This window comes from Geotrypetes seraphini, chromosome 12, assembly GCF_902459505.1.
Source record: "Geotrypetes seraphini chromosome 12, aGeoSer1.1, whole genome shotgun sequence".
In the NCBI taxonomy this organism is placed as follows: Eukaryota; Metazoa; Chordata; class Amphibia; order Gymnophiona; family Dermophiidae; genus Geotrypetes; species Geotrypetes seraphini.
The window spans coordinates 73,395,080-73,408,711 of NC_047095.1; the positions used below are offsets into that span (position 1 = coordinate 73,395,080).

Below are 13,632 nucleotides of genomic sequence, written 5' to 3' on the forward strand. Positions count from 1 at the left end.
TTAGCCAGCTCCCTCTCTCCACCTCACCTTAAATTTCGAGTTTTCCGGCTTCCTTTTTTCCGAGCCGCACGTGTTCAAAAATCCGTGCACGCGCGGCTGCGCGAGTCAATCAAACTTCTCCTCTCCTGCAACTTCCTGTTTCCGGTTGCGTCAGAGGAGAAGATTGATTGACTCGCGCAGCCGCGCGTGCACGGATTTTTGAACACGTGCGGCTCGGAAAAAAGGAAGCCGGAAAACTCGAAATTTAAGGTGAGGTGGAGGGAGGGAGCTGGCTAAATGCTACGGGCGGGCGGGCGGTGGCTGCGGGGACCACGCGATCCTTGATACCTCACTGCGGAGACAAGACCATTCACCGCCCCGCGGGCGGTGAATGGCCTTGTCCCCGTCGCCGCAGCGACTGCTAGTTTTCTTCCCCGTTTTCGGCGGGTGACCCGCGGCTAAAATGCGGTGGCCGCGGGTAAACCGCCACCGTGTCATTCTCTAGTCACAGCGACGTTGGATGGTGGCCTGCAGAGGACACAGGGAGGTAAACCCGTTGTGGATACTCCTGGGCCCGATACTATACTGAGCCCTGACGTTAGGGCACCGCCCCCGCAGCCCCAGAGAACCAGCTCTCCCAGGGGCGGGGAAACCCCGGATTCAGTGGTTTTCTCCTCTCCAGAGGCAAGGAAGGTTTCACTGGAGAGTTTGGAGGTTGGGGCCCACCTTTCCAGGGCCCCCATGGAGATATCTGGGGGAACATCATCTCAACATGAGGGGGAAGGGCAGAAGACATCCCCCGAAGGACTTCAGGACGGTGAGCACTTTACATTTACACAAACTCCAATTGTACTGATTAAACCTGCAGAAGTGACTTTAGACTCTATTTGGGATTTAATGGCTGGTTTTGTTAAAAATATTACTCCTACATTTCAACAAATTGAAGGGAAAATTAAGGAACACGATAAAGAACTGAAGAATTTAAGAGAAGAAACGAATACTTCTAACTCATCTATTCAAAAAAATAGAAAAAGAAATTGTATCATCGAAACAAATTCAAGAGACTTTAGTTAAAGACAATATTAACCTAAGGAAGAAGATTGAAATGCTTGAGAACAACTCATGTAGCAATAATTTAAGGTTAATTAACTTTCCAAGACTCGAGTTAGTAACACCTAGAGATATGCTTAAGAGATATCTAGTGGAAAATTTAGAGATACCCGAAGATTCATTACCACCATTTTCACGGGTTTATTATTTGCCTGATAAAGAACAAAATCAACAACAAAAAGTAAAATCTTCAGATCAAGAACCCTTAAACATTTCACAGATTTTAGAAACATCTGAGAAGGATTTAGCATCACCAGCCACTATGATTATTACTTTAGCTTTGCCAATTAATAAAACATGGTTGTTAAAACTTTACTTTAAAAATAGACAAAAAAGCTTTTTTGGTTATAAAATACAAATGTTCCCAGATTTGGCACAGGAGACGCAAAGGCGCCGCCGTGAATTTCTTCTTTTGAAACCTGGGGTTTTATCTTTGGGGGCAACTTTTTATTTGAGACACCCGTGTAAATGTATTGTGTATTACCGTACTCTTACATATGTGTTTTTTGAACCATCACAATTGACAAATTTCGTGGCTATGTCTCGTCTGAATGTTAATAATCTTTGAGCCCTATAATTTGGATATTGTGACCCCATCTCATTGATATAGCTCTCAGTTTCTTAATATTATTACTGTTTTTCCTTATAATTTCGCCAATTTTCTTTAATTCTTGGATCTTAATTTGTGGACTTGAGTATAAATAGTGTAATTGTTAACTTAGGAATTATATTAGTATTGTATTTGATATCTATTCTATTCTTGCTTTCTGTACAAGTGTAATATTTGAAATTTAAGTTGAAAATAATAATAAAAAAAAAAGAAATCACCAAAGATAGTAAAATGATTTTATTTTTAATTTAGTGATCAAAATGTGTTCAAATTTATATCTGCTGTCTATATTTTGCACTATGGCCCCCTTTTACTAAATTGCGATAGCAGTTTTTAACGCAGGGAGCCTATGAGCATCGGGAGCAGCGTGGAGCATTCAGCGCAGCTCCCTATGCTAAAAACTGCTATCACGATTTAGTAAAAGGGGAAGGGGTATATTTGTTTATTTTTATATAGTTGTTACTGAGGTGACATTGCATATTTTAAAGTCATCTCCCTTGACCTCTTTGAAAATCCCCCAAATATGAATGGTAATTAATATTTTCTCTGCGTACAGTGTACTTTGTGTTTTTTTAAATTTTATTGTTAGTAGATCATTTTGACTTGGTCATTTTAAAAGTAGCTCGCAAGCCAAGAAAGTGTGGGCACCCCTGCCATATATACTCTAATATAAACTGATCCGAATATAAACCGAGATTAGAAGTTTGGGTATGTGAGTGTCGCAAGTAAAGCCATAAGTAATCACTAATTTTTCAGTTGAGGCTGTTTCGAGTAAAAAAGCTGAAGTAGAGCCAACTAATATCTTCCTAATATGCCAAACTGCACACAGTACCACACAAAAGAAATAGAAAGAAATGCATTTCTTTCAGCCCAAAATATAAAAGCAACAGATGTAAATTTTCATGACCTATTTCAATCACTAAATTGGAAATAAAAACATTTTTCCTATTGTTATCTGGTGATTTTATTTTTCTGTTCATCTTGTTTCCCTCTGTGCTCTTAACTCTTTTTCCTAGGCCTCCTTATGCATTTGCTGTTTCTTTCCTCTCCTTCTTCACCTCTTCCACTACATCCATCTTTGGCACTGATTTTCATATTCAGTTTTCTTCCATTTTTCTGCCTCCATCTCAAATCTATCTTTCCAGCTCTTCCTCTCTCCTCCATCCATGTGCCCCATCTCTTCCCTCCCACTTCCCTCCATTCATGTGCATCATCTCTTTCCTCTCTTCCATTTCCATGTGCCACCTTCTCCTTCCTTTCTCTCTCCCTCCTCCCCAGTTCTACCAAATGTTCTCCCCATCCAGTTCCAAAGCACCCCTCACTATGAAAACTACAAGGAGGTCGCCAACGTGGGAGCAATTCTCTTGCGCTGCCCGTGCCTCCTGTACACTGTTTCTTTGCTGCAGTCCACCCAAACAGAAACAGGGAGGTGGGTGGGTGGGTGGATCGTGGCAAAAGAACAGTACAGAGGAGGCCATGGCAGCACTGGAGAATCAAAGAACAGTGGCTTAGGCACTTTTGTCCTTCACTACCCGCTCCCCCCTGGCCCAGACCGACATTGCACTTACAGTTCCGGGACTAAGAAAGCCAACACTGATGCTCTGTGCTGGTGAAGGGCCTTGAGCATCTGTGCTTGCTCAAAGTTTGTTGGACTCCCTTCGAGAATCCTGGAGAGGGCGGGAGCCGTCAAGTCTTAAGCACATGCAGGCTTTAACCAGCACAAAGTGTTGGCTTCCTGAGTCCCAGAACTTTAAGTGCAATGTCAGTCTGGGGCGGTGGGAGCAGGTGGTGGAGGATAGGAGTACTGATCATCAAGTGGGGGGGAGACAACAGTGCCAGTCATCGGAGGGGGGTGGATGATAGTGGTGCCGGACATCGAGGGTGGCATGGTGTGGGGTGGAAAATAGAAGCATTGGTCATTGGGTGGGGAGGGGAGGAAAAAAGCACAATCAAAAGGAGGCACAAATATAAACCGAGGCCCCCATTTTTGGGCCATATTTTTGGCCCCATAATCTCAGTAATAACAGATCATTATCATAAAATAAAACAGATTACATCATAGAGATGCTATAAATACTGCTGATTAACAGGTTCAAACAAAACTGTTTTCAAACTTTTTGAAAACTGCAAGACCCCAGGCAGGTATCTAACTTCCAAAGGCAGAGTGTTCCACAATGATAGATCTTGAATGGAAAGCATAACTGTGACTGTACCTCGTCTGTCAGTCTCTTCAGAGCCACGCTGTCTCCCATGCTTGTCCATGGCTCATATCCCAGCAGGAAACTCTTCTCCCGCTCACGAAGCACGTCCTCACGGGCCCTCAGATGACGAATATTCAGCTTCTCATTGCTCCGCTAGCACAGGATAGAAAAGACAAAATAAAGAGTAACACAGAACAAAAGCAAATTGAGGAAAGTCAAAAGTTCCTGATTCAGCTACCTGCTGGTGCTATACAGAAATAATAGTGCTGGACGAGGCCCCCGGCAGCCATTCCCTTATCACCCCAGACAGATGGTTTTCTAATTACATCAATAAATAGCCACTGCTTTTTAGGTCTAATGTTGGGGGCATAATGTTGTATAGACCAGTGGTCCCCAACCCTGTCCTGGTAGACCACTAGGCCAATCGGGTTTTCAGGCTAGCCCTAATGAATATGGATGAGAGAGATTTGCATATAATGGAAGTGATAAGCATGCAAATCTGCTCCATGCATATTCATTAGGGCTATCCTGAAAACCCGATTGGACTGATGTTGGAGACAGGACAGGGTTGGGGACCACTGGTATAGACCATTTCAGTATCTAAAGCACTCATATCTGAACAAATGCCTTTGAAGCTTAACTGCTTTAGCATTGCAGTTATCACTGTGTTATTCTATATGTCATTGAATTTAGTTTCATATGTATTATATAACATTAATTTAGGACAAATACTTGTGCATTAATATTATTGTGGTAAAATGTGTATGCTTTTGTAAGGAGGGTTGGGAGGAGTGGTGAAGCTTAGCAATTATAATATGAGGACTCTTAGTACTAGGCGATAGACATGGCAGAATGCGACAGTGTGACTCCGCTATTAACAAGCTCAGAAACTGCAGGTGTCATTCAGCTAGTTTCATTTCTTACTCATTTAAGATCTTATGACTTAACAGCAGGCAGGGAATTCCCATGTCTTTCAAAGATCATTTGTTTTATTTGATCTGAAGTATATTTATAAAACATCTCTAAAATCACGTACTTAACAGATATTTACAAAAAAGCCACATTTTCAATTTTTGTAGGACACAATAATCCTCAATGCAATGAATTCCATAAGGCAGGACCTTGGCCTCTAATGGTTCTCCATCTAGTGTTTTGCAATTGAAGCGATGGCCCAGGTATCACTAATCCTAGGAACACAGACTCACACACAATGACCCAAATATCCTGGCGCCAACCCATATATCATTTTAAAATCTAGAGTTAAAAATTTAAACTCTATCCTCACTTTAATAGGCAACTAATGAGATTTTATTAAATACAGTGTCACATGATCTGAGTAACAATCTTTACTGCTACTTTAGTACAACTTGAAGCCTACAAAGTTGTGTCTCAGACAGACCCAGAAAAGCAGTTACTTACTGTAACAGGTGATATCTAGGGACAGCAGGCAGATATTCTTAAATGTGAGTGATGTCATCTACGGAGCCTAGTATGGGAAGGGATGTGAAAATATCTGCCTGATGTCCTTGGATAAAGCACAGTTACTTACCGTAACAGGTGTTATCCAGGGACAGGAGGCAGCTATTCTCACATATGGGTGACATCATAGACGGAGCCCGGATGCAGACGCCTCACAAGCAGACTTGCTTGAAGAAACTCGAAGTTTCGAGTCGCCCGCACCGCGCATGCGCGAGTGCCTTCCCGCCCAGCACAAGGCGCGTCTCCTCAGTTCAGATAGCTAGCAGAGAAGCCAACCAGGGCAGGTGGGTGGGTTGTGAGAATAGCTGCCTGTTGTCCCTGGATAACACCTGTTACGGTAAGTAACTGTGCTTTATCCCAGGACAAGCAGGCAGCCTATTCTCACATATGGGTGACCTCCAAGCTAACCAGAATGGGATGGTGGGAGTGTTGGCAATTTAGGAGAATAAATTTTGTAATACAGTTTGGCCAAACTGTCCATCCCGTCTGGAGAAAGTATCCAGACAATAGTGAGAAGTGAAGGTAGAACCAAGGACCAAGTAGCAGCCTTACAAATTTCCTCAATGGGTGTAGATCTGAGGAAAGCTACTGAAGCTGACATTGCTCTGACTTTATGGGCTGTGATTTTACTGTGAAGGGGTAATCCAGCCTGGGCATAGCAGAATGAGATACAAGCCGCCATCCAATTGGAGATGGTACGCTTAGAAATAGGATGTCCCAACTTATTTGGATCGAAGGAAACAAAAAGTTGAGGAGCAGTTCTGTGTGGTTTGGTGTGTTCCAACTAGAAGACCAAAGCATGTTTACAGTCCACAGTATGAAGAGCTGATTCTCCAGGATGAGAATGAGGCTTTGGAAAAAACACTGGAAGAACGATGGATTGGTTGAGATGAAATTCCGAGACCATTTTAGGGAGGAAGAAGAACCACTTTGTCATGATGGAACACAGTGAATGGTGGGTCAGTAACCAAAGCTTGCAGCTCACCGATTCGTCGAGCAGAAGTGAGGGCTATGAGAAACACCACTTTCCAAGTGAGATACTTCAGATGAGCCTTATCAATTGGTTCAAATCGAGGCTTCGTGAGTTGAGTAAAGACAACATTGAGGTCCCAAACCACAGGAGGCGGTTTGAGAGGAGGTTTGACATTGAAAAGTCCTTTCATGAATCTGGAAACCACCGGATGAGCAGAGGGGTTTCCTTTCAATAGGCTGATGGAAAGCCGCAATTGCACTGAGATGGACTCAGATAGATGTAGATTTGAGACCAGAATTGGATAAGTGCAAAAGATAGTCCAAAACAGAAGATAAGGAATAATGCTGAGGCTCCTTATGATGAGAAAAACACCATGTAGAAAATTTGGTCCATTTTTGGTGATAGCACTGTCTAGTGGTAAGCTTTCTAGAAGCCTTTAAAATGTCTCTTACAGATTGAGAAAACTGAAGAGGGGTTATATTGAGAGGTACCAGGCTGTCAGGTGTAGAGACTGCAAGTTGGGATGAAGCAGAGATCCTTGACTCTGTGTAAGCAGGGAAGGAAAAACTGGTAGAAGGTATGGCTCCCTGCTGCTGAGTTGAAGTAGAAGGGAGTACCAGGGTTGTCTCGGCCACCAAGGAGCGATTATAATCGTGGTGGCATGATCGTTCTTCAACTTGACCAGAGTCTTGAGAATGAGAGGCAATGGAGGGAATGCGTAGAGGAAGAGATTCGTCCATTCCAGAAGAAAAGCATCTGCCTCGAGGCGGTGAGGAGAGTATATCCTGGAGCAGAACTAAGGCAGTTTGTAGTTGTGGGGAGCTTCAAAGAGGTCTATCTGAGGCGTTCCCCACTGTGAAAAAATGTGATGAAGAGGCGAGGAATGGAGTGTCCATTCAAGAGGTTGCAGAAGACGACTCAAGTTGTCCGTTAAGCAATTTTTTGCCCCTTGAATGTAGACAGCTTTGAGGAAGGTGTTGTGGCGGATTGCCCAGTCCCAAACCTCCAGAGCTTCTTGACAAAGGGAGGCAGATCCTGTCCTGACCTGTTTGTTGACATAATACATGGCGACTTGGTTGTACGTCCGAATGAGGACTACTGTGTTGTGAAGCAGATGTTGAAAAGCATGGAGAGCTTTGAGGATTGCTCTGAGTTCCAACTGATTGATATGACACTGACAATCTGTACTGGTCCAGAGGCCTTGAGTACGGAGACCATCGAGATGAGCGCCCCAAGCGTAGGTCAAAAAGTCTGTCATGAGGACCTTCTGATCAGGGGGCGTTTGAAAAAGCAAGCCTCTGGAAAGATTGGAAGAGAGCATCCACCAATGGAGAGACTGCTTCAAAGGAGTGACTATGATCTGTCGAGAAAGAGGATCGCAAACCTGCGTCCATTGAGATGCCAGGGTCCACTGAGGAATTCTGAGGTGAAGTCTGGCAAAAGGAGTCACGTGTACTGTGGAGGCCATGTGACCTAGGAGTACCATCATGTGTCTCGCTGAGATGGAAAATCGGAAAGACACTGTATGACAGAGTTGAAGTAGAGCTTTCAGACGTTGCTGTGGAAGGAATGCTCTGAGTTGGACAGTGTCCAGAACAGCTCCAATGAATTGTAGAGTCTGTGAGGGTTGAAGCTGAGATTTGGGAAAATTGATCTCGAATCCCAAACTTTGTGGGAACCAGGTAGTCTGTTGGATCACTACAATAACCCCTTGAGACGTGGAATCCTTGATAAGCCAATCGTCAAGGTAGGGAAACACCTGAAGACCATGATTCCTTAGAGCTGCTGCTACCACTACCAGGCACTTGGTGAACACTCTGGGAGATGAGGCCAGGCCGAAAGGTAGAACTCTGTATTGATAATGCAGATTCCCCACCCAAAATCTGAGGTACTGACGGAAGGCCGGATGAATGGGAATATGAGTGTAGGCCTCCTTGAGATCCAGAGAGCATAACCAGTTGTTCTGCTCGAGAAGGGGATAAAGGGATGCCAGGGACAACATTCGAAACTTTTCTTTGACTAGAAATTTGATGAGAGCCCTGAGATCCAAAATGGGTTGCAGATCGCCCATCTTCTTCAGAACAAGGAAGTAACGGGAGTAAAACCCCCTGTTTTGCAGCTCCAGGGGAACTGGTTCGATGGCATGGAGACGAAGCAGAGCTTGAGCTTCCTGAAGAAGAAAGGCGGTCTGGGATGGATTGGAAGGATACTTTCTTGTAGGAAGCTCTGGTGGAACCTGAGTGAAATGAAGAGTATCCTTCTCTGAGGATGGTAAGCACCCAGAGGTCGGAGGTAATTAACTTCCATCGGTCGTATAAATGATGGAGACGACCTCCTATAGGGGGAAAATGAGACCGAGTCAGAATGGTGGAGGTTATGCTCTGTTTTAAACCGTCAAAAAGGCTGAGAAGCCTTAGGTGCAGCAGAAGGTTGGGGTTTTTGCTGCTTCTGAGGTTGCTGTTTCTTAAGAGGAGGGCGAGTGTATGGAGCCAGCTTTGGAGCATAACGCCATTGGTAGATAAGAGCAGGGCGTGCAGGCTTGGCAGGAGCTGGCTTTGGCTTAGGTCTGACAATTGAAGCAAAAGATTTCTCATGGTCAGACAATTTTTTGGTGGCTGCCTCGATAGATTCATCAAAGAGGTCATCGCCCTCACAAGGAATGTTAGCTAAGCGGTCTTGAAGATTAGGTCCATATCGATGGTACAAAGCCAGGCAAGACGATGCATAGCCACAGAGCAAGCAGCTGCTCGAGCAGACAACTCGAATGCATCATAAGATGCAACTGGAGTTGAGACAAAGAAGCAATAACCTCTTGAAATTCAAAGTGCATTTGAGTATCCAGATAATGCAAGAACTTCGGCAATAAATAAATAAGAAATTCAAAATAAGTGATGAATTGAAAATTATAATTGAGGACTTTAAGAGGACATCATAGCATTTTGATAGATGCGACTTCCGAATTTGTCCATGGTTTTCCCTTCCCTTCCAGGAGGAACGGTGGCATAAACCTTGGAAGGATGGGACCTCTTTAAGGAGGACTCGACAAGGAGGGATTGATGAGATAACTGAGTGTTGTCAAATCCTTTGCAATGCACAGTTTTATACCTAGAGTCCAATTTGCCTGGAACAGCTGGTATGGAAAAAGATGTTTCCATGCATCGACCAAAAGTCTGATTCAAAAGCTTATGAAGTGGAAGCTTAAGAGACTCTGCCAGAGGTTGAGGAAGATGCATGACTTCTAGATACTCCTTAGAGTCAGTATCTAATTGAAGATTCAAGTCCACAGCCATCTGATGAAGGAAAAACGAGAAAGATAGCTGGTCTGCCAATGCTTTGCCTCGAGAAGGACTCGAGGACGTTGAGGCAGCCTGAGTCGAAGATGAAGCTTCGGCATCAAAGGAACCTGGTGACTTGGACGAGGCAATCGAAACCGGAATATCCTTGAGGTCTGGCATCGGAGACCTCGAACGAGGCGTCAGTGGTCTGGTCGAGGTTGGAGTAGATCAAGGCTTAGAGGAAGATGGTCTGTCTTGAGAAGAAGAACTATGCCTGGAATGATGCCTCGAGGAAGGCCTCGACCGTCGGTGAGAACTGTGTCTAGAACCAGATCTCGAGGATCGAGGAGACTTCGCCTCGGAGATGAGAGCGGCCGATGCCATCAGATGAATAGGACTAGAGGCTGTAGATCGAAACTCCAGAGGCTTGGTGGAGGAACCTCGATGCACACCCTAAGACTCTGCTCTTGTATAGAGTGTGAGGATTCCCGTCGAGGCACTCGCAAAGAATCTGCTCCTTGCTTTACGTGCTTGGACGCCAGACCAGACGCGCGCAGAGACTCTGCTCCCTGCAAAGAGTGTGTAAGGTCAGACTGGGGCAAAGGAAGCGGCTCGACCTCGCGGGAGTCTGCTGAATGCCCAGGTTGGATAAGAGGAAGCAGTTTGGGTCCCATGTTAGTAAAGAACTGAATAAACTGCTTCTCTAACATGGTCTGGAAAGAAGCCGGCAAGGATGGATCTGCGTCTGAAACCAGACTACCTGCTTTGGCTGGAGGTTCCTTCGAGGTAGTGCGAGTGTGCTTCGACCTGGGAGTCTTAGACACTTTAATCACCACCGGCGGAACCGACTGCTGAGCTATCTGACCTGAGGAAACAGGGGAAGATACAGCAGATGACGTCGAAGTAAGAGCCGCTGCAAACGACGAAGATCTGATGAGGCTCGAAGTGGCAGCAGTAGGCGCAGGAGCCTCGGTAGGAGTCAAGGCCGAAGACGCCTTCAAAGTCGAGGGATCAGTAGAAGACTCCATCTCGAAGAGCTTGTCCACCAAAATACGACACATGAAAGCACGAGGCTGAAGTGTTTGGCAAGGCAGGCACGACCTAGGATGATGTTTCGGCCCAAGGCACTTGAGGCAGCGTCCGCGAGGGTCCGTAAGAGAGATCGCGTGCTGACACTTGCTACACCTTTTGAAGCTCGTGGCAGGCCGGGACATAGAAAGAAAAATAGCCAACGCAAGATCGAAGCCCTCGAGCTGCGGCCGAGCGGCCTGTCCCGGAAAACAAGCGGAAGATGAAAAATTTTTTTTTTTTTTTACTAAAAATAAAAGAAATAAAATAAAAACAGCGTTTCATGAGGAAAAAAACACAAACTGCGGTTGAGAGAAGGCACAAAGGAACGAAGTTAAACGCAGAGAGTCAAAGACGGTCTTCTCGGCTCCGCAGAAAACTGAGGAGACACACCCTCTGCTGGGCGGGAAGGCATTCGCGCATGCGCAGTGCGGGTGACTCAAAACTTCGAGTTTCTTCAACCAAGTTTACTTGTGAGGCGTCTTGCATCTGGGCTTCGTCAATGACGTCACTCATATGTGAGAATACCTGCCTGCTTGTCCTGGGATAACATCTGTTACGGTAAGTAACTGTGCTTTATCCTAAGACAAGCATGCAGCATATTCTCACGTATGGGACTCTGTAGCTTACTGAAATGGGATGGAAGGAGAGTTGTCCATTAAGATGAAAATTAATTCTGTAATACTGCTTGGCTGAAACAACCATCTCAACTGACAGTAGTGAGATGTAAATGTATGAATTGAGGACCAAGTAGCTGCTTTGCAAATATCATCAATGGGAGTGGAACGTAAGAAAGCTACTGACGCTGCCATTGCTTGGACTTTTGTGTGCTTCAGCCCAGCCTGAGCATAGGCCACTAACCGTGAAGAAATAGTTCTCTTACTTACAGGCAGGCCCAATCTGTTAGGGTCAAAGGACACGAACAGTTGAGGTGAAGCCCTGTGTGGCTGAGTCCTTTGAATGTAGTAAGCCAAGGCGCACTTACAGTCCAATGTGTGAAGAACAGTTTCTCCAGGATGGGAATGAGGCTTTGGAAAAAATACTGGAAGCACAATGGATTGATTCAGGTAGAATTCCATAACTACTTTGGGAAGAAATTTCTGATGAGTATGAAGAACCACTATCATGATGAAATACTGTAAAAGGTGGGTCACAAACCAATGCTTGAATTTCACTCACTCGACGAGCAGAAGTGATAGAGATCAAAAAGACCACTTTCCAAGTGAGATACTTAAGATGAGTAGATGATGAAGTGGTGAGGTGACTGTGATCCGTTGGGACAAGGGATCCATGGCCTGAGACCATTGTGATGCCAAGGTCCACTGAGTTGTCCTTAGGTGAAGTAGAGTGAAGGGGATGACATGGACAGTTGATGCCATGTGACCCATAACACGCATCATTTGTCTTAGTGAGATGCTTTGGAGAGTGGACACTTTATTGCAAAGATGAAGTAAGGTGTATTGTCTCTGCTGAGGAAGGAACGTCCATAGAAGAATAGTATTTAGCAGGGCTCCTATGAACTCTAATGTCTGAAAGGGTTGAAGGTGAGACTTTGGGAAATTGACTTCGAACCCTAGAAGTTGAAGGAAAGTTATTGTTAGCCGAGTTGCCGAATGAACTGCTTGATGTGATGGAGCTTTGATCAACCAATCGTCCAGATACGGGAAAACTTGCAAGCCGTGAGACCTTAAAGTGACTGCGACCACCACCAGGCACTTTGTGAACACTCTTGGAGAGGAAGCAAGGCCAAATGGCAGGACTGTGTGTGGGAAGTGTTGTTGAGCTATCCGAAACCATAGGAACTTTCTGTGTTTGGGGTGAATATGTTTCATTCTAGAAGGGGGTATAGGGTCCCCAAGGATAGTATGCAAAACTTTTGACTAGATATTTGTTGAGGGCTTAGAAGTTGAGAATGGGACAAAGACCTTCCACCTTTTTTGGAATTAGGAAATACCTGGAGTAGAACCCCTGATTTTTCTGGGAAAAGGGTACTATTTCTATGGCATTTAATTGAGTATCGATTTCCTGAAGAAGAAGGTATGTCTGCTGTGACATGAAAGAGGACTCTCTTGGAGGGTTGTCTGGAGGCTTGGTGGTAAAATGGAAAAAGTAACCATCTCGAATGATTTTGAGCACCCAGTTGCCTGAGGTGATGAGAGTCCAATGATAGTAATATAACAGATTTCAACCTCCGATGGGTTGCAGAAGAGGTTGAGATGGGGGAATGTTGGCTATGTTCTCCATAAGCAGGTTAAAAAGACAGGGCTGGTTTTTGAAGAGCTAAAGTTTGAGATTTCTGAGGCTTTAGTTGCTTCTGCCTCATCTGCAGTGGTGGCTTGGAAGAAGCTGAAGTGGTAGGATAATGCCTCTTATAGGCATATGAAGTAGACTGATGAGATGATGATTGTGGCTTAGCTTTGGAGCCAGTGAGAGTGGTCCAACTCTGTTCATGCAGCATGAGTCTGAGTAGAAAAAACAAGGAAGGCAACCAAGTCACATCAAGGTCTGCGTGGGGGAAGCTCACAGTGCCAAACTTGTCTCACAACTTATAAGCCAAATACAGTGTGACATGTCAAAAAAGCATGTCACACTGTATAATGTTGTGGGGCGCTCTCAGTGTGAACCCTCAGTGATAGGAGCGCAGCTCCGACACTTCACTTCTGGGTCAAGGCAATAAGCCTCCACCCACACACCATCATCGAGCGCCCTGTGTGTGCAAGAATCAAAGCAATCAACAATCAAAGTGAGTAAATAAAACTCAACACAACACAAACAACCTGAGCGACCCCCACACAAACCCTGCCAGCCAAACCCCCTCAAAAAGCACGCACAAAATCACAACAAAATCAAAAACCATACCAAAAAATGAAGAACATATCCAAAAATAAACAATACTTATCCAAAACTGTCACACCGACGGAAAAACCGCGCCAGGAG

At 44.8% G+C, this 13,632-nt stretch overlaps 1 protein-coding gene across 5 annotated transcripts in view; it reads right to left on the reverse strand.

The window, feature by feature from the left end:
• Nucleotides 1-13,632, reverse strand: part of CCDC17 (coiled-coil domain containing 17) — a 432,057-nt gene that overhangs the window by 381,676 nt on the left and 36,749 nt on the right. For all 5 annotated transcript variants that reach the window (XM_033915898.1, XM_033915896.1, XM_033915895.1 and 2 more), the window contains one exon: nucleotides 3,913-4,053. In XM_033915898.1, the coding sequence (XP_033771789.1) occupies nucleotides 3,913-4,053 (141 nt within the window). The remainder of the gene's footprint in view (nucleotides 1-3,912; nucleotides 4,054-13,632) is intronic.